This window comes from Drosophila serrata, unplaced genomic scaffold, assembly GCF_035046125.1.
Source record: "Drosophila serrata isolate PLE 108 unplaced genomic scaffold, ASM3504612v1 contig_272, whole genome shotgun sequence".
In the NCBI taxonomy this organism is placed as follows: Eukaryota; Metazoa; Arthropoda; class Insecta; order Diptera; family Drosophilidae; genus Drosophila; species Drosophila serrata.
In genome coordinates, this window is record NW_028257170.1 from 9,596,694 (window position 1) to 9,621,428 (window position 24,735).

At 46.0% G+C, this 24,735-nt stretch overlaps 1 protein-coding gene across 43 annotated transcripts; it reads left to right on the top strand.

Moving 5' to 3' along the window:
• Nucleotides 1-170: 170 nt before the first annotated feature.
• On the top strand, nt 171-24,650 carry Gug (arginine-glutamic acid dipeptide repeats grunge). Of its 43 annotated transcripts, none has more exons than XR_015271877.1 (16): nt 171-857; nt 2,329-2,644; nt 13,033-13,164; nt 14,191-14,424; nt 14,485-19,357; nt 19,424-19,547; nt 19,612-19,756; nt 19,830-19,990; nt 20,148-20,204; nt 20,717-20,800; nt 20,877-21,003; nt 21,506-21,539; nt 21,654-21,748; nt 21,809-21,852; nt 22,373-22,660; nt 22,776-24,650. XR_015271877.1 is itself a non-coding variant. In XM_086833610.1 (15 exons), exons 3-15 carry the CDS (start codon nt 13,102-13,104, stop codon nt 22,789-22,791), a joined length of 6,132 nt encoding a protein of 2,043 aa, XP_086689736.1. In that variant the 5' UTR covers nt 171-857; nt 2,329-2,644; nt 13,033-13,101; the 3' UTR covers nt 22,792-24,650. The 43 variants fall into 43 exon arrangements, 16 of the variants coding, with proteins under 16 accessions (XP_086689736.1, XP_086689737.1, XP_086689743.1 ...); XR_015271867.1 differs by having other exon boundaries at nt 19,833-19,990; nt 20,877-20,994; nt 21,440-21,539; nt 21,800-21,852; XR_015271872.1 differs by having other exon boundaries at nt 19,833-19,990; nt 20,877-20,994; nt 21,440-21,539.
• Nucleotides 24,651-24,735: the final 85 nt, after the last annotated feature.

The window sequence follows — 24,735 nt, forward strand, 5'->3', positions numbered from 1 at the left end:
TACAAACGAATTAGACAATGTGCTAAAGAAAAATATACATTTAAAGAAACTGGCTGGAATATAACCAAAGTGCTTAGCCGCTTCCCACAAATTCTCAACCATTAAAATGTATAATTATACAAATAAAAATTAACATTTATAAATACTATCATAAATTTCAAGGATTATTTAGTACCAAACTGATGCTAGCGTTGCCACATCGTTCGTATGAGCGTTGCCGGACCGCGCAAAGTATATATTTTTACAAAATGGTGGCTTCTCTTCGCGGAGAAATTAGTGGCTAATAATTCGAACAAAAAGCACCGATTTGGCCAGCGAATATTGGAAATTGCTGGCGAAAACGCTCGCAACAACGCTGGCCGCAGCCCGCTGGTGGAAAAGTCGCGAAAAAGCGCCCACAAAACGTGCACGGACCGAGTGAAAATATTCGTTGTGCGGAGGCAATAAAAAAACGCAAGCAAGCAACCAAAGTGCGTGCCTGTGTGTGTGTAAGAGTGTGTCTGTGTGCCGTGTGTGTGTGCGTCTGTGTGCTGCGTGTGGCTGTGTGTGTCGAGTGGCGCTCTTGGTGTGTGTGTGTGCGCAAAGTGTATGCAAAAAAAGAAGAAGAGAAACGGAGAAGAGCATTAAAAAAGCAACACCAACGACGAGTTTCACGCGCCCAACAACAAAAACGGCAGCAAAAGCAGAAGCAGCAACAACAAAAACAACAGTAGCAGCGGCAGCGACAACAACAATTAGCCGACAAGCAACAAAAAGCAGCAGCAGCAGAAACAACAAAAACAACCACTAAATCAGCGACGGCAAGAGAGCTAAATAGAAAAAAAGCGCAAAAAAAAACACAAAAACAAAAGCAAAACGTAAGGAAAATCTACAACAAGTGTGCGAAAATTAATTATTACTAAGTGTGTCACTAATTTAATTTGAAATCGCCGGAGTGGCGTCGCAGTTGCGCAGCGTGCAAATCATTAAAATTTATACGACGGGGCGAGAAAACAAGGCGAGAAGTGGTGGGGAAGTGGGAGCAAAAGCGGCGGGCTCCAGTCTATTATGGACGTTTTTATTTTTTTCATTTTTTTTCGGGGTAGAACAATGCAAACACGGACGTACGGAAAAAGCGGACGAAGGCTCAACAAATTTGCTGAAAAGGAATCGCAAGCGCAGCAGCAGCAGCAGAACAACAAAGCAAAAAACCCAAGCGTCAGCAGCAGTAGCGACAACAACAACAAATAGCAGCAGGCAACCCACCACCGTTGTTGCGTCCCCGTTGATATTGCTCGTGTTCTCCTGTTGTTGCTGTTATCGTCGGCGTCACCACCGACGCGACGCGACGCTTTGCGGCCAGCGCACCACCCCCCAAAAGGATGCTTTTGCCACTGCACCCACCAACCCGGTTTCCTTGCCCACTGACACTGCTCCTGCTGCTGCTGCTTTTCTTCTTCGGTTCCTGCTGACGTTTTCGGAATATGTTGTTGCTGTTTTTGGTTCTGCCAATAATAACCACAATAATTGTTTTAAAATATTCAATACTTTTATAGAGTATCTTGTCAATATGGTGAAATACTCGTATCTTAAGGGATAAACACAAAAATCTTAGTGTATTTATGATTTCTGTGTGGTTAAACAACACAAATATGAAAAATACTAGGTACAAAAAGTACATTTAGTTCAGAACAACCACCTACAAAATGGTTTCATTGATTTAACCTAAAAGAAACTATAATTCCTTACCAGATCATAAATTCCCTCCAAATTTGATTACGCATTTTTACCAAATTTAGCCTAATTAGCCAAATGCCAGGAATGAATATATTAATTGATTAAAGTGTGGGAGTAAATTGATGAGAAATATTTATATTTTAAACAAGTCGTAGAAATTCGGTTGCACATCTTTATTATTTATTTATTTACAAGTATTCCGACGAAAGGAATTTGCAATTGTTTATTTTATTTAGATAATCCGCGGCTATAATTTACAATATATTATATGTTCAAGAAAGGGAAACTAATAATACAAATCGAGATGCTTAAACTAACAATTAATGGGTAATGAGCTTTTCAGTTTAATTGTTTTCACAGCTAATTTATAGTAAATTATTGGAGAATTAGTCAATATGGGGAATAAATAGCATATAGCCTAGTTTTTGGACAGCCTGCGCCGCCTATTCGTGATTGGAGGCGTCGCATAAACATCGCTACTGTTGCATTGTGTTTCTTTGGGGATTTTATTCGCCCCCGTTCTCTGCTTTATTTTGTTTCCTTCTGTTTTGTTCTTTTCTTAATCATCTTCGTCGTCTCGGCTCTCACCTACGTCATCTCTTCGCCTTCCAGCTGTGTTTGTGCAAATTAACCAAAATATACATTTCCGGCTGCCCCCTCGCTGAGCAACAACAACAACAACAACTATAACAACGACAACAGGAGCAGCAACAAAACCAACAACCAGCCGACCGCCCACCCCTTTCCATCGCTTCCATCGACCCAGAACACCATCATCAACATCAGCAGCATCATCATCGTCATCATCATCGTTTGGAGTCTGAAGTCTGGAGTCTAGTGACTGGAGTTACTTTGCCGCCTGCTGCTGGAGTGAGGAGCTTCGGGTGGAACGCCTCGAGCATCTATATACCCCGACCCCGGATTCATGGTGAGCCAAGACATCTGCTTAACCCAGCGCACATTTAATTATAATTATTTGTTTGCTTAATTCGATACTGCTCCCCGCCGATACTGACTTGGGCCCCGTCTCATGTGTCACATCCCTTGTTGCTTCTGTTTCTGGTTCGGCGCACAGGAGAGAGGGCTGGCGTTTTCTGGGTTAATGGAGGAAACTATTTTTCAATGGGATCCCAAATCAATTAAACCGGGGAGGCGTGTGTCATAATCCGCGGCTATTGTTGTCCCTACTTATATGGAATTCCGTTGCCTATTTTCGTCCGAGTGTTTAAAGGGAAATGCGAGTATTGACTGAGATAAGGTTCCCGACTAAAACCAGATCTTTATCACGGCTATTGTGGCTTCGAGTGGCGGGCTAATTAGTTGCCTTGTACGGCAATTATATTAGCCTTGTCCGAAGCGGAACATATAGAACGAATTGAATCAGTAGAGGCATTATTTAAGGGAATTCCAGCGTGATTGTAAAAACAGTTGTTTTGACTTTTGTTGTTATTTGCTGGAATTTAAACAATTAAATAAAAACATTAGGTCTTAGATACCAAAGCTCATGAGGTGTTACTTGTTAATGCAAGTATTATTATTAATTATAGAATTAATGATAGAATAACAGCCTCTAGTTGTGATCAGTTTCCAGTTTGGGACAAGAACTATTTCCTTATAATTGCTTCTTCGCTCTAGTTTTGTTCAGCTTAACAGGTTGCTATTTAACCCCATAAAAATACCACTTGGTTTTACTCGTTCGCGATCCATCTTTGTGCAGGCTTAAATCCAGGCTGACGAGGGGATTACCAGTCACATGACACCACTGGTATTTACTCATTGTTCACCCTAAGTCTCCGCGGCTTTATCTCTTCTAATGAACTCGCCACCATTTACCTTTAACCTGATTTTTAGGGAAGTTAGATATTTCGAGGGAAACAAGAGATTGATTTCGAGGAAATTCCCAGACAATTTGCACAACTCCGACGTGCTTATCTCTTTGGCTCCGCTCGGAACCGCCCATTTCCACATTTCCATTTGTTTAGCGCGCCGCTTATCTGCACCACCCAACCGCCCACAGTGACAGGAGTAAGTGTACGAGTGGGAGTAGGGTGGAGGTGGAGGTGGAGAAGTGTTGCGACGAGGCCATCTGATTAGAGACGCATTAAAAGGCTTGAGTGTTTAATTAATAAATAACGTGCTAATAATGCATTTAATAAAGAAGCGTTGCGTACGCCAAACGGAAACTCAAGGTGCGCAAATAACACGAATATTTCAGAAATAAAAAACCCAAACATAAAATACTGTTGAGAAATGGATGAGTTCCCTTTGCGGTTTCCCTGCTCTTCTGGTTTCTCAGTTCAGTTTGGTTCGGTTTTATATTTTGTGTACATGTTTGTGTTTTTGTTTCTTTATTTTTCTGCTGGTGTGTTACACAGTTGCTGGGGCTGCCTTTGATGTCGAGGTTTTGTGCGCGCTTTCATATTTTATTATTAGTCATTTGGCTTATTTATAAGGTGCCGTTAAAGTTTAACTTTTATTAATCTGTTTTGTTGCGCTTTTAATTTATAAATGGTGCTTATCTGATTGAAAAACTCAGTCCGTCCGTCCGCGCACACTTGACTTGAGTGCCGATTTATTGGGGTCGATTAGAAGTGAGCGAAAGGTTTCCCCGCCTTGCCAGAACCTCCTCCGCTGCTCTGGAGTGTGTTTTCCCCCTCCCTGCCCTGTGCCGTGCTCTGCTGTCCATTATATAAGCGAATTAATTAGCATTGCTGGCTGGCTGGTGTAGCCAAGCGGCTTGATCTAAGCCATCCCCAGACTAAAGCTGCCTCGGAATGGCTGCTGGAAAACCTTGGCCCTAGAGGTGTGTACGTGAGATAAGCTCGTGCGATGGTAATTTGTAAATAAATGAATATTTAATTGTGAGCACCAGAGGGGAAAGCTCTAGATGCACAGGAAAAATGTATATTAAACTATGGTAGATTATGATTTAAGGGAGATGATGATGAGAAGGTGTTATTCATCACTTAGAAACTTTATAAACCTTTGTTTTATACTTCATCCTTGTGGTTTATGGAAATGTTTAGTTCAAAAAAGGTTGAATTAATTATTAATGAGCTCATTAATTAGAATTTACTTGTTTAATTACGCCGGAAGTGATAGATGCCACACAAATTGTAGGAATGTGAACTTATTTTGCAGTAATTTGTACACGTCAAGAGAAATGATATTAAACATTTAAATATTAATTGAAGAACAGCCTCACGAAGACATCGTTAGTTGAAGCAGCACCAGTCAGTGCTAAATTAATCCCAGTTACTGTTTCTGTTACGTGTTAACTTCATTTAGCGATAAGATAATTAGCACAAACACACACACAAAGTGCTTATTAAAATATATAATGCCGACAGAGAGACGTATTTGTTACTGTACGCTTTAGTTGAGCCAATTATTATTATTTATTCTTTATTTATAATGCGAGAAAAATAGGAATAATTAACATAAGCTCGTGTTAATCAGTGTAAAATCAATGAACAGGCCAAAATGGGTGAGAATATAATGCAAAAGCGTGTTAAATGGCCCCATAAATCTTTGGCGTTGTGTGTAATTCTATTAGGCGAGCGGAATAAGCGGAATAAGCGGCGAAATAATAGCAAAGAATGGGAAAAACATGCAAAGAGCTCATTTACACACATCCAGGCACTCGTGCAATGGCAAACAAACAAATAACGACAGTTCCATAAACACTAGAAAAAAGGGACAATAACAAGCTGAGGCTGCTGTCGAGCGAGGAAAACGAGGAATGTGAGAGTGCGTGGAAGGGGGGAGGGGGAGGGAAGTGAAAAGACCCAGACAGCTCAGAACAGACACACGGCACCAGTGCCGCCGACACCAACCAACACCATCGTCACCCTAATGCCACATTTTCCTCCTCGAAAAGAGAGAAGACACATCCCGACATAAGTAACACGAAACAATTTCCAAATTAAGCGCGGATAAGCCGCAAAATCCTTAAAATACTCGATAAAATTACATAAAACTAATCGCACAAGCACACGCACGCACACCACGGAATTGGCTGGATACTTGGGGCGAAAAGAATAAAAAAAACAAGGAGAAAAGAAGGAAGGGGAGGATGTGGTGGCAGTGGCGGCAGTGGAGGAGGCCAGGCGACGGCGTGCAAAATGATGAAGGTATCTACACCGACAATCTGTTTAACAACTTCATGAGCAAATCCAACAAATCGTATGAAACGAAGCCGACAGCAGGCCAAGCAGACACGAGTGCTCCTCGGATTCCGATTCGCTTTCGGATTCGGATTCAGATTCTGTTTCGGTTTCGGTTTCGGATGCAGACGACCGACGACCCCCGGTTCGGATCGGTTCAGTTCGCATCGGATCGGGCCAATGAAAGTACGCCTGGGGTGGACCCGAAACGGGGATTATCAATTGAAAGAAATATTAATGGGAACATCTGTTGCAAAACTCTTAAAAAAAGGAAAATTTATTTACTCATTCAATCTTATTACCAAATATTTATTATGAATGTTTTTGACTATATTTAATGCTTTTAATAATAAAAGATTCGGTTAATTTACAGTAACAATTTTGACAGTTTTATATCCTATGTAAATGAAAATTTAACTAAATATTTTGAATCCAGTGACCTTAAGAATTCGAAATAATTTTCTACATATATTTAACACGCATTTAAAACCAATGACAAAACTACTTTAACTAAATACAAGAGCTTACTTATAAATCAAATTAGTTAGAAACTCACTTAAACATTAATTTAACTTGCAATTTCCCTTAAAAATTCAAGCATGTTATAGGATTCAGATTTATTCTGATTTGTTCTGGTCCACCCCAGAGAGCACAGGTTGGCAGAGGCGTCGGACGAAAAGGGGGGCGAGTGCAGGGGCACCGTTGTGGGTCGTTTATTTGGCTTTTGGAGCGTTGACTCGTCGTCGTCGGCTGTGTGATGATGACGACGTCGACGACGACGAGGAGGAGGAGGAGGCTGCTTGAATAGATGCTCAATCGTTTGGGTTGAATGAAGAAAAGCATGTGGAGTGGCGAGTGGAATGGTGTGGTGGGGTGCAGGGAACCAGAGTGGAGTCCGTGTCCGTGTCCGTGTGTGTGGCAGAGATTGGAGCATGAATAGGAATGCCGGCGGGGCTGGTAAAGCAGGAGGAGGAGTAGCACCATCGCCAGCATGAGTGCCACTGCGGTGGCATAATGTTCTTGTTGATGTTGAGTAATGGGCATAACAACTGTAAGCTGCCTGTCCAGACAAAAACGAGAACCAGAACGGACCAAACCAGAACCAGAAGCTGATGCCGAAGCTGAAGCTGGAGCTGGAGCTGGAGCTCGAACTGGAACTCGCAGCGAGTCGAAAAATGTTGAGCAGAAGCAAACAATTCCATTACCCGGACGGAGAAAAGAGAAATTTGTTTTATGGGTTTTTGGCTAAATGCTATCCCTCTCTATCTCTCTATCTCTAACTCGCTCCCTGGCCGACGACGACTAGTCTTTGTTTGTTTCTTTCCTGACTTCTGCAACGTCTGTTTTGACTTGTTGTGAAAATTTGGCTTTCACAACACGAATGAACCCCCCCATCCATCCATCGACTGGCTACTCGTAGATATACACACACACACACACACTCACACTCAACTTGTCTCTGCAAAGTGCCTACCGACATTTAATGGGATTTCCGTACTTGACACGAACCCTTCAAATAGACAGATGCAGGCAGAGGCGCAGGCACACGGGTTCCACAAATGGGCATACATATGTGTGTTGTATACCCCGGACACCAGTCGAACCCCGAACCCCGAACCCCGCCGAATGAAATGCCTATGACGAACTCAATTGGCCATGCTGCATGGATAAAATTTGTGTGTGCGGTTCGTCTTGGTAATTAAATGGACTCCTCTCGAACGCCTTAATAGAGAGGCTTTTGTTATGCCCTCGGGAATGCGCCGGAGTTGGAGAGGAGGAGGAGGTATTAATGGGGGCTCTCAAACTGCTAAATTAGTGAAATTTCCCGGTGTTTATGAGCAGAGTTGTGGCATTCGCTTGAATAATTCGGATGGTAAATGTTAACTCTAACAAAATATGCTGAAATTTGTTGTTTATATAGAAAACATATTTAAAAGCAAGTCTAATTCAACTCATACTATTTTCATTTGTGACCTTAGAAGGGGAATAGTACTTCAAATTTACCTAATTAAATTTAAATTACATTTTGGGGTATATTATTTATATTATTTTCCAAAAAAGTATACACCTTTTGGGCTATTACTGCATGTAATATGTGGTATATCCTTATTCCATCATGATATATGGCAAATTGTTGAAGGTCTCCAGGGGTTTAAGGACTTTTAGAAAATCAATAACCTATGTAACATAGCTAACTTGGTATATATTGGGGGTGATTATTTTAGTAGAAATTTATGGGAATAAATAAAGGTATAAATCTAAAGTCTAAAGTGCACTTGGGTGTATCGATTTCGGGTGTACGCTGAATGAATCCTTGAATACCCAAATGGGATATAAATAAAATAAACAAAATAGCCATACAAATTACACAAATGCGAACTGGGATCAAAGGTTCGCTTGAGTGGTTCAATTGAAAGTTCCGGTCGATTGGACAAGTTCAGAGCGATTGAACCCCACTCGAGTTGGTGGCGAGTCAATTGAAAACTGAAGGATTTCACAATTTCCACCCTTTCGATGACGACGTCGATGATGATGGTGATATGATGATGATGGTAGTAGTGATGGGGTCTATCTCAATCACAGGCACAGACACATGCCGGGGGTCTAATTCATTTACTGCCATATCACTTAGACCTCCCCCATAGCTTCGGGGATTCCGTGTTCCGGGTTCGGGCTGCCATGTTCCGGGGAACTAACCTAATAATCTCTCGCCGAGATAAAGTCTCGGCTTTACGGCCACCCCTAATGTACAGTTGCGGCATTGGGCGCTCCGCCCAGGGAGCGAGCGAGCGAGCGCTTGAGTTGTCTGTCCGTCTGTCTGTCTGCTTGTCCGCTCGACGCTCTTATTAACGCCGTCGTAGTTGTTGCTTCCCGCGCTGATGCCTATTTGTCAGTCAATTAGTCAGCTTATTGGCAAGCGATGATTACAAAGAGAAAAACAAGCTAAAAGCCAAGCGGGAGAGCCGCGTAGCCGAGAGGCAACCGACGACGACGACGACAGTCGACAGCTTTTCCATTTCAAAATTACACTCGCCAGAAGCTAAAAAGAGTGAACCGAGCAGGAGGGAAAACCAGAAAGAGAGAGAGAGAGCATGGCAGGCACCTCGTCGGATTTTCCCCCATTTTTTCCCTCCCAACACGCAAGCGATGGGAGCCACTCGCGTCCGTTTAGCCGCGTGCGTACACACAATTTTCCGCTACTCATGCTACAAATTGTTTATTGAATTTCCTCTTTCTGTGGCCGATGTTGTCGATGTTGTTGCTTCTTTGCTGGTTTGTGGCACACAGAAAGAAATAACATACACCTTCAATTTTAATACGAAAAAAATTCTTAAAATTATTTAGTTGGGTATTTTATGATCAAGAAAAGATTATTTAAATTTGAAATCTATAATTTCTTTCACTTTTGTTAAAATTTAAAAGTTGACATCTTGACAACCCAAAAACATTTTTAAACCATTTTAACATACAAAAAATTGAATAAAAATCATTGTTAATATACTAAAAAATGATTTTGATCATAATGTAGCCTCACTATTTTTTATATTTAAATCAATATTAAATATGTATCTTCTAATACTTCTTTATAAAGGCTTTGAAATAGGAATTTATATGTATTATTTTTTTCTGTGTGCTTGCTGCCTTGGCGGCTTCCCTTGGTTTTTATTTCCATTTACATTTCTCGCTTTGTTTTCGTTTATGTTTATGGGCTGTTTAGAAAACAATTTTCAACCACAGATACATAGTAGGGAGGGGGAGCGAGTCGAAGTTGTTAATCCAGTGTAACTTTATAATATGCGATGACATTAATTGAGCGAAGACGGACGGGCCAGTTGAGGCTGACAGCATTATTGGCCTTAAATTTGCACGCAGGTCAGATGGGCCAGGGGGAAGGCCATGTCCAGAGTCGGAGCTGCTGACTCAGAGTGAGTGAGAGCCAAGTGCTCGAGGACGTCACGTAGTCAATGTACAGGCTCTACCTCTGTCATCTCTCTGTCTCTCTTTCCGGCTCTGTAGCGCTCTCTCTCTCTCTTTTACTGGCTGTGCCATAATTTGTGGTCTTTTCCAGGGGGAAAAAAGGGAGCACTCGGTGGGCACTTTTCGGTGGTGGCAAATGTGTGTGTGTATGTGTGTGTGTTTGTGTGCTCGTCGAGCCCTTCGTTTTGTCTTTTTCAGATTTTATGGCTTTGTGCGTTTACAACGTCGCTTTTTGTAGTACATTTGTTTTATAACAGACCCCGACACCGCCAGTTTGCCAGCTTGCCAGCTTGGCAGTGGAAAGCGGAAAACGGAAAGCAGCCGCAGAGTAGAGCCCACAGAATATAGCCAGCGGGAGGAACAGCTTAGCACATTGCCAGCAGTTATTACACAATTTCTCCCGAAGCGCCAGCCAAACGGCAGCAGCCCAAAAGGGAATGCACCGAAAGAAATTGAGCGCTAAATCAATGCAATCAATGATTAAAAATTTAACTACATCAGGATAATGCTATAGAAATGCTATATTAGGAAAATTACAAGGATCCTGGGTTTAATTTAAACCCGTTTTAATAGAATTCCTTGCCATTTAAGACTTGTGAATAGATGAGCTCATAGAAGATAACTTTCTTGCCGTGCATTAGCCCACCGACAGTGCTCGGCATGTGGGGATCCGGGAGGATACATTCGGTCGCGTGCCCTGCACCCTGGTGGCCACCGTCACCTTGTGTGTGTTTATATGAAATTTTTCCACTCACGACTCCCCCATAAAAAAGTTTGCTGCCAGTTAAACCAACCAGCCAAGCAGTCAAAGCCCAACCAGGCCAACAGGGCCAGGCCAAGCCAAAGCCAAAGCCAAAGCAAGTAACCTGGTCGCTTGGTTGGTCTGAAATGGTGTGCTGGCATGGTGTGGTGTGGTGTGGTGTGGTATGGCTATGGCATGGTGTTGCTGCTGATGTCGTTGATAAGTGTTGGCCCCAAACGCAGACCGTTCGTTGTACAGTGGTGCCAGGTACCAGGAAACTCAAGGGTTATGAGCTCCACACCTCTTTATTACAAGAAGTTTTGTGTGCCCAACAGTACAATTTCAACACGATATATATATAACATAACTTGTAGAAATGGTAGAGACATGTATTTGAGTTGTTTAGATAATAATTCTCCTATAAAAATTAGGGAATTTAATGCTTACTCTGCTTATGACATCATTAAACACATATTCAATTGATTTAATACATCTTATTAACCAGAAATAAGTAGTAACCCTTGGGTAGAAAGCGCTCTTTGGTTCATAAGAACATTCCTGATAACCAAAAATGAAATCCATTGATATCTCGGCTCTTACGCTGGGTAAACAATTATTCATAGGTAAACATTCATTGGCATATTCCGCGACAGTCAAACAAAAGCCAGCAGAAGCCGAATACATACTCATCGTATTCGTATTCCTCCCCCTTGGCGGTCATGAATATTTCATTTGTGTGTCGTTGCGCGCGGGGATTACCGAATTGCTGTGACCACGGTGCAACCCCGGGACCAGGTCCAGGTCCTCCACTCCACTCCATTCCCTCTCGGCTGCCATCTCCTCCGGGATCGTTGTGTGGAAACCCCCTGCGCCCGTTCGCCCGTTGTCGTCAGTCATTTAGGCGGCGTGTCGTGCCTTATTGAGTGTAAATCTGTCGACAATGCGCACATACACTGCGATATATACTGTGTGTATATACATATATCTTCTCTTTCTTTTTTTGTTTGTTGCTTTTTTTCGCCTGCCTGTGCAGATCCGATGAGAGTCGGGGCAGCCATCGTCGTCGTCGTCGTCGCTCCCGTAGCTGTCGCTGCATTTAATTAATTGATTTTAATTGCCATAATTTGTGTGCCGCTGCCACACAACCGCAGCACCGCCGGCATTCCTGATGAGGCGGCAGGCAGGCCGGGCAGGCAACGCACTGTGTCCGTCCATCGGTTTGGCTGTCATTGTGCATTGGCAATGATATTGATTCATAAGCAAATTTAATGATAATTCCTCTTGCTGGTATGGGGTATGGGAATGGGAATGGGAATGGAAATGGGAGTGGCGGAGGAGGCTTACTTAGCCGCCTCGTTACAGTTATTCGCGAACTTACTTGAGCGGAAAATCTGTTTACAGCTGCACGCACACTCGAGAGGCAGCGCCAGACGAAGTCGAAGAAACAAAAAACCAGACAGCCAGCGATGGCCAGAAAAAAGTGGAGTAAAAAAACCAGACGGAAAAGTTATAGGGGTAACCGAACTGAGGGATACCCTAGGAGTCATAATTCTATTAAATTTAGGGTTTATTTTAATAGTTTAATAAAGTTAAACAAAGCTTAAGTATTCCCTTTCTTTACAATTACATAACCTTAGGGTCATTTAGTACTATGGAGGCCTAGCAGGGAAATTATATGACTCTCCAGTCAGAACTTTCAGCAGCACTGCTTTAGATTTTAAAATACAAGGTAAAACAAAGGTTTTTGATCACATTAAAGGCATTAATCACACTTTTTACTATAATAGAATATTCATCAGTATATATAAAGAGTATTTTTAAAGGATCAAAGAGTTCAAGATTTAAAAGAATATATAAAGGTTAAAAGAAGTCCTAGTGACTTATTAAGACTCCCTTCACTTTTTATAAAAATATATAGACTCCCAAAAGATAGGGCATAAATGAATGACCAGTCAAAGGCAAGCCGAACCGAAAGCAAAACCATCCATCCGTCTGTCAGTCGCACAGTCCAATCCTCCGAGTCCCTTCGGGGCCTGTACGTGGCGGACGACGCATTAACATATGCAGGCGATTAAGTGGCGGAGAGACTCAATCGTCCGAGAGCGTAAACCCCTAATTTCCAGAGCCCATCAGCCGTATCCTCCTTCCCCCACCAGGTCCATGTCCATGGCCCCGTCCCGTCCCATCCCGTCCACGTCACATCCCTCCACTCATCGCGCTACTCCATCGTTCGCACATTACATGGCATTATTTTTATGGATTATTTATTTATGCATGTTGATATGAACTTCATCGCTTTATTGAAAATGCTTTTGGCCCCGCTCTCCCCTACGTTGATGATGTACCCTGCCCCTGTGCCCCTTTGCCTGATGTGGCTAAAATCATTTTTTGTTTAACGAATTTTCTCTGTGTGCTTGGATCTATTTGCAGTTGAATTTTCATATCGTAGAGGGCATAAAAAGGCTTAACACTGGACCGGAAGCGTGTTTTTAAAGGGTGATGGCGGCCTCCACTCAAGGAGAAATTCGAGTGGGTCCCGGCCACCAGGTAAACGATGTCTATGTACGTACATAACTCTCACAAATCAGAAATTCAGCTCACGGTAACAAACAAAAAAATTGAAAAATTAAAGAAATAAAACAAAGAACTACAAAATTTAACAATTATGCAAAACGAAACAAAAATATATAACCCTTATTTCTTTTGTTTATTGCAAAAGTTGTAATTTATATTCCTTTTGTTCCTCCTCTTTGAATGTCTTCAACAAAATCTTTCACTGATTGCTTTGTTTCGTAGCCTTAGAAGGAACGGGAAACGCGAGTAATTAAAGAACTTAATGTGCCCCAGTTTCCGTTTTCGAATCAAAGCGAAATATGTTTCTTTTTCATACACATTTTCAGTCTCTGACTTGATGGAAATAATAAATAATCATAAAATAAGGAAATTATATATAAATAAAAGAAGCTTGTAAAGTATTCGGACTCTTAAGCAAGTTTTTTCCTTAGTTTCTTTGGTTAACCATTTTGTTATATATTTTTAAAAATTCCCCCGTTTCCTTCGATAAGGCTACAGCAATATGCATTTCTTTAATTAATTTGGTTACTTCTATAACCGTATAACCTTTTCAATTATCCTTGTAAATAACGCCTAAACCCTGTAAATAATTTGTAGTTCTAGCGTTTATGCAATTGGCTCTTACTAGTTCTGAATCCTCGACGCGTAGAAGTTGACCCAAAAGATCCCAACTGACCTTTCCCGTGTTCCCATGTCCCCATGTTCCCGTTTCCCCGTGTTCCCGTGTCCCAACGACATCCGTTCGAGGAAATCCGTAGCACACATTATATACATTATTCATCCATAATCATGCATTAGCCTTAAGTTTGTGTACTATCATCTCGTGGGTGGTGGGAATCCCCCCCGGATTCCCAACACCAGCTGTCTTGCCTGTGGTGTGTGTAGAGCGTGTGTGTGTGATGTGATGTGAAGTGGTGTGGTGTGGTGTGGTTGTATGACTAACCCATCAATCGTTCTCCTGGAGTTTTTGAACTAATCCCGAAACTTTTCGTTTGTCTCCTATGACGACTGAAGGCAAAACTGCCCGATTATAATCCAATCTCAAGCTTCCCCATCGACAAGGAAACCGATGAACGTGAACTAGAGGAATCAAGATGGAGTCCAGGCGTTGTGGCCGATGGCGATTTGTTAATGTTCTTGCGTGCGGCTCGCTCCATGGCTGCATTTCAAGGAATGTGTGATGGCGGACTAGAAGACGGTTGTTTGGCTGCCAGTCGCGACGACACCACAATAAACGCACTCGACGTGGTGAGTAACCGTACATGATGCACTTCCCTGAATCCCATTTAATCCCCTGTCTTACAACAGCTCCACGATTCTGGCTACGATCCAGGCAAAGCTCTACAAGCACTCGTAAAGTGCCCCGTTTCGAAGGGCATCGACAAGAAGTGGACCGAGGACGAAACGAAAAAGTTCATCAAGGGTCTGCGACAGTTCGGCAAGAACTTCTTCCGCATCCACAAGGACCTGCTGCCGCACAAGGATACGCCGGAGCTGGTCGAGTTCTACTATCTGTGGAAGAAGACGCCCGGCGCGAACAACAACAGGCCGCACCGGCGGCGCCGACAGAGCGCCTTGCGCCGCAACCGTGTTACGCGGGCGAACAACAGTAATAGCAATACACCTCCCAAGAAGGAGGACACACCGGAACCACAAACTGCGACGACGGCGACGGCGGCGGCGACCGCGGCGTCCGAGACGGCGAGTCGCTCCTCGCCCGCTGTCTCCAAAGAGGAGAACAGCTCGCTCACCGAGGACGACGCCAGCGAGTGCGACAGTGATTCGAGTCTGACCCACAAAAGGGATGAATCACCCTCAAGGATGAGGACGCGAAACAAGCAACAGAACAACAACAGCAGCAGCACCAGCAGCAACAACAACGCGGCCGGAAACGGCAGTGGCGGCGGTTCAGCCGCCTCCGTGGGCACAGGTTCAACCGGTGGCGGCGGTGCCGCTGGCGGCAACAGCTCTTCCAAGGACCAGACGTCAGCCAACGCCGTGGCTAATGGCAAGCGGCCCAAGCGCGGCTCCGAAACGCCGGACGCCGCCGGCGGAGGAGCCTCCTCTGTCGATAGCCCCAAGACCCCCACAAAGGCCGTGGCCGAGAGCTCCGCCACCAAGCGCAAGGGTGGCAAGCAGGACACGCCCAACAAGAAGAAGCGTACGGAGCAGGAGGCCAGTGAGCCGAGCGCCCAGGAGGAGAGTGCGAGTGCCGTTGTCAAGGACAAGCGCAAGCGACCGGACAGTCCGGTGGAGAGCATGAACTCGGACAGCCGGCCCGACTCCGTGCTCGATGATGGGGAGTCCAACACGACGGACACCACCACTGCCGAGCAGCAGTCTACGAAAGACAGCAAGGAGACGACGGTTAGCTGCAAGGAGGAGCGCGATATGGTCACCAATGATCTGGAGGCCAAGGCCGAAGAGAAGGCCATCAAGGCTGAAGCCTCGGCGGAGGACAGCAAGGACAGCGCCATCAAAAACATGGATGAGGAAACGAACATGCAGGCGCCGAGCAGTGTGGAGACGAGTTCAACGGACGGACCCAACCCCAATGTGGTTTCCATTCCTGTTGCGCCACCAATTACCATGAAGGTGCCCACAATAGCCACTGTGGAGGCTCTGAATGCGTCCGTGGACCGCAAGGAGGCCATTGAGAAGATGGAGACGGCGTGCGATAGTGATCCCGAGATGCTCAAGAAATTGGCCACCATTAAGCAGGAGGCTTCTCCGCAGCATCAACAGCACCAGCAGCAGCAGCAACACCTGCAGCAGCAATCCCAGCAGCAGCAGATGCAGCAACAACTTGCGCCGGCCGGTATCCAACCACCGCCAGTGTGTCCGCCTTCAGAGAGCGTCTACATCAAGAAGGAGCCAATGGAGGACTCCATGGATGCCACCTGCAATCAGAACAGCAACGAACCGCAGGACCTGAAGGTGAAGATCGAGATTAAGAATGAGGATGCGCTGAAGCACAGCTCCGGAGGTTTGCCACCATCCGGTCCTGGAGGTATCCCACCTTCGGGACTGCACCCGCTTTCCGGCGCACCGGTGGAGAGCGGTCAGCCGGAACCGCTGCACCTGCAGCACCTACCCCATGGTCCGGTGCCACCCCAACCGCCCGCCGGTTACCTTATCGATGGCCAGCTAAAGTACGGACCTCCGGGACAAGGCGGACCGCCATCACAGCCACCGCAGCTGCATAGCGATGCGGCAGGACCAGGCGGCGTCGGTGGCGGAGCTCCTCCTGGAGCGCCAACAACGCCGCAGAAGTATGCGCCGGAGATGGAGCTGAAGTTCACTCCTCAGGATCTCAAGTATCCGCCGCCGCCGCCCCTTGATGCGCTCAAATATAGCCAGGAGATGCAGGCTGCGGCAGCGGCAGCAGCAGCAGCGGCTGCTGGCAAGTACGAAATGAAGTACATGATGGAGCAGCCGGGCAAGTATCCTGTCGAGCTGTCCGCTGCCCACCAGTCGCAGGGGAAACCCGGTTACCAGGATTCGCTGAAGATACCGGACGTAAAGCCCGGCTTTGGCCACCTGCCGCACAACGTGGGCTCGCCCATGGACGTCGCGCACAAGTACGGCCCTCCGCCCACGTCGCAGGAGTCGCAGCAACCGCCCCAGCCTTCCGCTCATCAGGTGCCGCCGGGAGCGACGCCACCTCCTGGCATAGCCATGCCCAAGCCGCACTATCAGCACGAAGTGCAGACGCCACCGTTGGGACGGCCCTTCGAGCCCTCGGGCCTGATGCTCAAGTACAGCGACCCACTCTCGGCCAAGTACGGTCCGCCGCAGGATTTGAAGTACCCGCCGATGCCGCCGGTTTCACAGGCAGGTCCCTCTGACGTAAAGCCGTACGGCGGCGAGAACTTAATCAAGTCCTCGCAGTACGGACCGCCGCCAGAGAGTCCAATCGACGCCTCTGCCCGCTCTACGCCTGGCCAGGACAGCCAGGGCAGCAACAGCAACTCGCAGCCGCCCTCGATGCCGCCGCAGCCGCAGCAGTTCCAGTCGCCGCATCCCTCGCCGCACATGCCTTCGCCAGCTGGACTGCCGCCCGGAATGCATCCGCAAAATCTCATCCACGGCCCGCCTCCAGGTTCGGCAGGTGGACCGCCGCCGCCGCCCACGTCGATGCACCAACCAACGCCGACGGCCCCGGGTCCGGGTCCACCGAGCTTGCAACACGGCCTTCATCCGAGTCAGCAGCATCCGCAGCTTTCGGTCGCCTCGTCGCTGCCGCCGAGTTCCATTGGAATTCCACCCACGCTATCGACGATGGCGCCGTCGCACATGCATCCCCACCTGCATCCGCACCCGCATCTGCAGGGTCTGCACCGGCCGCACGACATGCCGCCCAGCATGCATCCACATGCGCCGATGCCGCTCTCGCTGCAGGGACATCCGCAACACGGTCACGGCATGCCTCCTTCGCATGCGTCCCAACAGCAGCAGCAGCAGCAACAACAACAGCCTCCCGGCGGACCAGCTGGCACCGTGCGCACTCCCTCGCCTGCCCAGCAGCAGCCTCCCCGATCCCTGCACGATCCGCAGTCGCGGGAGCCGCCCAGCTCGCAGCCATCAACGACGATGGCGGGATCAAGTTCTGGACCTGGTGGTCCGCCGCCGCAGCAGTCTCCGCACGCGCATAGAACTTCGCCTCTGCCAGGACTCTCGGGAAGCGGGCCACCACCGCCGGGGCTCATCGGGCACCCAATGCCGATACACCCGCACCTGGCGCACTTACCGCCAGGTCATCCGGCCCACGCGGCGCTAGCCCATCCGGGGCACCACCTGCTGTCGCACTCGATAGCCGGCCTGGGACCTGGCGGTGGACCCATCGCCCTGCTGGCCGGACCTGGCGGCCTCGGAGGTATTCCCGAGTCTGCACTGAGTCGTCGTACCCCGCCCTCGCACCTGCCACACTCACACGCCTCCTCGGGCCCGGTGACGCCGCATTCTGTGGCCGCCAGCATGGCGCCCACCAGTGTGTCGTTGACCACCAGCACGGTGCCCTCGTCCGCCTTCAGTCGGGCCAGTCCCAGCGTACAGATCTCCAGCAGTGGCAGCGGGGCTCCGTCTGGTCCTGGCAGTGGTGGACCTGGAGGAATGCAAAATTCCTCCGCAGCGGCTGCAGCCGCGGCGGCGGCAGCTGCTCATCGTGCGGCGTCGCCTGCGTCCAGTGTGGGCAGTCTAAGCCGTCAGAGTCCGTTGCATCCGGTGCCACAGTCTCCGCTCAGCCATCATCCCTCGTCCTCCGCGTTATCCGCAGCGGCGGCTGCCGTGGCGGAAAGGGATCGGCACGCGTTGCTGCGGCAGCAATCACCGCACATGACACCGCCGCCGGTGTCCAACGCCTCGCTGATGGCCAGTCCGCTGAGCAAGATGTACGCGCCACAGCCGGGCCAAAGGGGTCTAGGCACGTCGCCGCCACCTCACTTGCGGCCAGGTGCCTCACCACCAGTCATTCGTCACCCGCAGATGCCTCTCCCGCTGCCACTGATAGCGCCTGGTGGCGGTATTCCGCAAATCGGAGTGCATCCGGGTCAGTCTCCATATCCGCATCCCCTGCTGCATCCCTCGGTGTTCTACTCTCCGCACCACCATCCCTTCAACTCGCCATATGGCTATGCGCCGTACGGTCCTGGGTTCCCGGCCTACATGAAGCCGCCACCGCCGGCTGGACCCTTGGATCCGGCTGCTGTGATGGCCGCCCACCATGCAGGCCTGCAGGGTCCACCGCCGCAGCAAGTGCGCCAGGATGAGCAGAATGCGGCTGCAGCCGCTGCAGCAGCAGCAGCTCATTCGGCCGAGAAGCAGCACGCCGCCGCCGCAGCGGCTGCAGCAGCCCAACAGCTGAAGGCACCGCAGCAGCAGCAACAGCAGGGTGGAATGCAGCCCAACAAGCCGCCGACGCCAAAGACGCCGCAGGGACCTGGAGGCGGGATGCCAACTGGGATGGGCGGCCCAGGAACACCGACGGGCCTGCCGCCAGGCGCCTATCCCGGCAGCCATATGCCAGGATATCCGCCAGGGCCGCCCCATGGTTCGCCTTTTGCGCCGCAGGATGGCCAACCGCACGGCATGAAGCCCACATCGCACATGGATGCCCTGCGAGCGCATGCACACTCGGCAAATTCGGCGGGGCTGGGCGGTGGACATCATCCAACGGAGCCACGTAAGATGAATGCTCGGACTCGAGCCTAGGATCGTTATTAAACCTTTGTTTAAATTTTCCGAGCAGTGCCCATTGATATAGAGCCGGATCCGGAGCCAGAGATACCCAGTCCTACGCACAACATACCACGTGGACCTAGTCCCGAGGCGAAGCCGGACGACACTGAATGCCATCGCTCCCAGTCTGCCATGTACGTCGATTTTATAACCCGAAAAGTACTAAATCTAATTTAATTCCTCCTTATTTATTCACAGATTTGTGCGGCATATCGATCGCGGGGATTACAATTCGTGCACGAGAACGGATCTAATCTTCAAGCCCGTGGCCGACTCGAAGCTGGCCCGCAAGCGCGAGGAACGCGACCGGAAGTTGGCCGAAAAGGAGCGCGAGCGGCGTCAGGTTAGTGGAAATGCCGTCATCATTTCAGCAGTAGCTTTCAACTAAATTCGTTTCTCTTATTCATTTCACACAGCAGCAGCAGCAACAACAGCAGCAACAGCAACAGCAGCAAGCGGCTGCCGCTCAACAGGCGGCGCAGCAGGCCAAGATGAAGGCGGAGCTGAAACCTCCATATGCCGATACGCCGGCACTGCGCCAACTGTCCGAGTACGCGCGTCCCCATGTCGCCTTCAGGTGAGTGTCTGAAGAGAAGAAGGCACTCACTGCGAGTTTAGAGTTTTCCGTTCGGTGTTTAGGAGTCTTCGTCTGTTCAGTTGTCTTCCGTCGTTTTTTCCCCCCTTGTTAAGTCGCGTTTTTTAATCGTAATTATTTCAATTCGATTCAATTTCAGTCCTGTTGAACAGATGGTGCCATATCATCATCCAATGGGCCCCATGTACAGAGAGAGGTACAGTACCAAGCCCTAGCATTCATCTCACTGCGAGAGTCTTTTCATTTCATCCAAACTCATCCATAATCCCGTTCACATCTCATCAAAATTCCATTCACCAGCCATTTCCTTTAAAACACCATTCTTACATCCTTTGAGTTTACATAAAGTGCGATTCGGGGTCATTAAATTAATTTGGAAGTACTTCTTTTATTTAAATGAAAAGTATTTTTGATCTATAGTCAAAGAAAATTAGGAAATACAAGCCCGAAAAGCACTTTGTTCTGTTAAACTCAATAACACTTCTTCCCCATGCAATCACGAGCCACTGACACTCTTCCCGCTTAATCCTCGCCAGCTTTTTAAACCCAATTCGGATAATATTTGTTATGCACAAGTCGAAATTAAAACTTATCATTTGCCAAATTCACCTGCTCCAAGCCCATGCTTCCCTAACCCAAGAAAAGAGTATATTGATGCCCCCACCACTTGGTGTTCGTTGACCCTGAATTTCTTCGGATTACTTGCAGGGAACTGGAGGAGATTAAGAACGCACAAGCCGCTGCGGCGAGTCAGTCCCGACTCGATCCGCACTGGATGGAGTACTATCGACGGTTGGTTAAAGTTTCCCAGCTAATTATAAATTGATAAATTAATAATCGAACCGTTTCTTTCACTATCTCTCAACAGCGGCATCCACCCTTCGCAGTTCCCGCTATATGCGAATCCGGCGATATCGCAGATGGAGAGGGAGCGCCTGGGAATTCCGCCGCCGCACCATGTCGGCTTAGACCCGGGCGAGCACATGGTGCGTATGGTAGGCTACACTTCTTTTTTACTCTCCACTCGACTCATATTCACAAAATCAATCGTATTTGGAACGTCAAGCGATCGAACCAATCACTATGTCCACTCTGTCAGCTTGTCACCTGTTAACCAGTCCAGTCCCACTCACACATAACATAAAGATGCAACCCAGCACGTGCCCCGTCATGCTGTTCATGTTGAGTGCGCTAACCATTAATTGCCCTGCCATGCCCTGCCATGCCATGCTTTCGCCCACTTCGATGGGCGATGAGGCGGGCACCTAACCAAGTCAAATCAAAGATCGAAACGAATCGACATTTGTCGCCATCTAACCCGCATTACGCATCGTTACATAAACACTCTGTTATCTTCTATTGGCGTCCACGCCCATGCAGCACTACTGGCTCTTTTGAAAACTTTCTACGATATTCCGATAATAATTTCAGATACGATTGACGAGAGAATATCATGCACACTCTCATACTCATTTACATTTGCCTTTGCATCCACAGCCGCAACCACCGGAGGCCGGTTTCCAACTGCCACGTGAGTTTGTATAGCCCTTCGAGGTTTTGCGCCCAGCGCGTCTCCACCTTCCCTTCCGGACATTTAATATAACTGATCCACCTTGTTTTGTCTCTCTCGTTTTCCGCATTTTAGCGAATGTTGGCCAGTATCCGCGGCCAAATATGCTTATACCTAGGGAGCCGCACTCGGATGTCCTGCTGCGCATGTCCTATGCCGACCAACTACAGGTTTCCCAATTCCCCGACCCGCCTCCTAACTCATTAATTACATATATACAGTATTTACAGGCCGCCGAGTTCCAGCGACAATCCCTGCACGATCAGTACTTCAGGTGAGTCTCGTTGGGTTTACAAAATGGGTTTTATAAGTATGATAACAGAAGCCTTTAAATTAAATTAATGATCTCTTATAAATGTCTACAACACCAGAGCTTAAAGATAACAATTGACCACTTTTGATATAATATTGAGCGTTTTATTTTTCTCGGCTTAAGGGACTTTTCCTCTCAATATACTTCTATATTCTTACATTGTGATCTCATAACTTAATATGTTTTTGCTCAATGAAGATACAAAATTATATATTATTTCTTTGTTAATTACGGGATAAAATTATGATTGAAATTTTTAATTTATCGGTTTTAAGTTTTATTCAATAATATATCAATTTATATTTGTAATATGTGATATGGGATCTTGATTCTTAAGCTAAGCTCATTCATCTCATTGAAATATGAATATACATTTATTTATCACTGTCACCGTGTCTGTTTCGGTTGCATTTATGTTTATGTTTATGCTCCTGTTTCCGTTTCCGTTTGATCATCGCCCCGATCTCTCTCATCCCCACAGACAACGGCCCAGATAAGTGGACGCCAGGCGGCAATGGTAGAGAGCAAGCAACTGAACAAAGACAATACTCGGGCCGTGGCCGTGAGGAAATGCTTTGTGTGATTTTTGTGTTCAAGCGTTTACATTTTGTTTTCCACACAACACATCCACGCACTCACATCCAAACCCCAAACATCAGCATCAACATCATCATCAGCAAAGACGACGCCAGTGCATGGCTCGAGAATCCAATCCAGAAATCAAGCGACTCTAAGTTGCGCAACGCCTTGTCACGTTTTTATGTAAAAAGTTAGTAATTTGTTTTTTATTTAAGTCATCCTTATGCTTCAACTCATCCTTGCTGTAATTGTTTATTAGAAATTATTGAAGAATCCAAACTAATGTATGCGATTTTGTACTACAGGAACCAGCTGCGTTAATCCCGGGAGTGGACACATTCACCTACTGACCAAGGCATTCAGAATCAAAAAGCAGAAACCAACTACAAGAAACTAAACTAAACAAAACAGGACACGATGGTCGCAATATCTTTTAAGTATCCTCTTTTTAGTGTATAGTGTTAAATTCTTAAAACCTAAGCTAGACGAGCAGCGATTGGAGGATAGGAAGATGATGTTGAATACAGTCTAGACTTAGATTAAGGCAACGGAACAAAAAACAAACAAGAGAACTTGGCACACACACACATTTTTATTGAGGTTTTCAACAAACTGCATATACATAGATGCGAGTGTGTGCTGCACTTGGTCTAAAACTAGCCACTAAGCTCCATAAAAATCAATTGATTTTGGAAGACACGAGGATAACTAAGCAAAAGCAAAACCAAAACACAGAAACACTCACCCGCACTTGCTGTGCAGGAGGCAAGGTACATAAATTAGTGTAGGAAAACAATTAAGGATACATAGGCAAAGAGCGTTCATACATCTATATCTATATATATTCGAGAGTGTATTGTACAAACGGATTCGGAGTTTTTCTTTAATATTGATTGACACTCCTCTACATATAGTTAAGCATATATTTTAATTTTAATGTACTTCCAGCCACAATTGAACTATTTAAATGTACGGTTTAACATACGCTTGCTGCTTAACCTTCGACCTTTTAGCTGAAATAAAAAAGCAAAGAGAGAAGACGAAACACGCCAATGCCTAGATTTTGCTTTTGTGTTAGCGTAGCAAGCCTTGCTTACCCACTAAATAATTGCTACTCATTAACTTATTATTTGCTATTACGACTAGAGTATTATTGTCGCGTCGTCGGAAATTTGTAAAAAGTGCATAATAAATAACGAAACAATGGGTATTAAGTGGAATGATTGGATGCTGCTCTCCAGGCCCCACGCAAGCACAGCAATCTGAATAGGTGTGTCATGATGCCTGCATTTGAAGCAGCCGCAATTTCGAGTGCTTAATTTATACATTAGTAATTTATATACAATTTATTATACGCAAAATCATGCATAAAATATATATATATATTTAAAGCGGTTTATATTAAATATAAGGCCAACATAGGAACGAAGGTGTGCAGAGATAGAGAAAAACAAAGGGAAACATATTTTTAAATACCGTTTTTTATTTCACATTTTGAATATACACATTGATATAAATATTGTAGCTATATACATATATATATATATATATATATTACTTATAAAAGTTTATTGTAGGAGTCTTGCAAGCGCATATTCAATGGCACACAAACGACATAAAAGAACAGAAAACAAATAACAAAATACAAAAGCAACACAGATTTTGCGTAGTTAACATTTAAGATTGTGTAAAGTAAAGATCCATGCATATTTATATATATATACAACAAAAAAACACACACAAATGCAGCTATATTATTGCAGCTATATTACTAAATAAATTATAAAAACAAAAAAAAATTAAGAAAACAACAAAAAAAGAAATCATACACAACTCGATGATAGCAACACACAAAAGATAAATTATTGAAAAACCTGTAAAAACTAAGTAAAACAAAAATAAAATTAGTTACATTAGTTACCAAAATCCCAGAATAACTTCATTTAACCATGTGTATTCCGGAGTGCAACCAAGGCCCATAAACAAATACCTAAACTCTCCAGATCCACAAAGAAAGCTTAAATTAACTCAACAATATTTGGACAGTTCAAAAACCAATCGTAGCCGTAATTAAAACAAATTGTATGGACATAGTAACAGAGCGTAACGGAAATTTAAGGAAACAAATTGCAGATAATATACATGAATTATTAAAAAAATGGATTTAAAAAAAGTGCAAATCAAGCTTTTTAATTTGGGGTTTTTTCTCTATTAAAGCAGAGCTATTATCTTAGTTTCAACATAGCATTAACAAAAAAAATAAAA

Excerpts from the sequence above, each read along its gene's own strand:
- Gug (XM_086833610.1), top strand. The coding sequence starts at position 13,102 with ATGGCGGCCTCCACTCAAGGAGAAATTCGAGTGGGTCCCGGCCACCAG. Across the intron at positions 13,165-14,190 it reads ACCAGGTAAACGATGTCTAT|GCAAAACTGCCCGATTATAA; the intron begins GTACGTACATAA and ends TGACGACTGAAG. Across the intron at positions 20,205-20,716 it reads GGCCCCATGTACAGAGAGAG|GGAACTGGAGGAGATTAAGA; the intron begins GTACAGTACCAA and ends GATTACTTGCAG.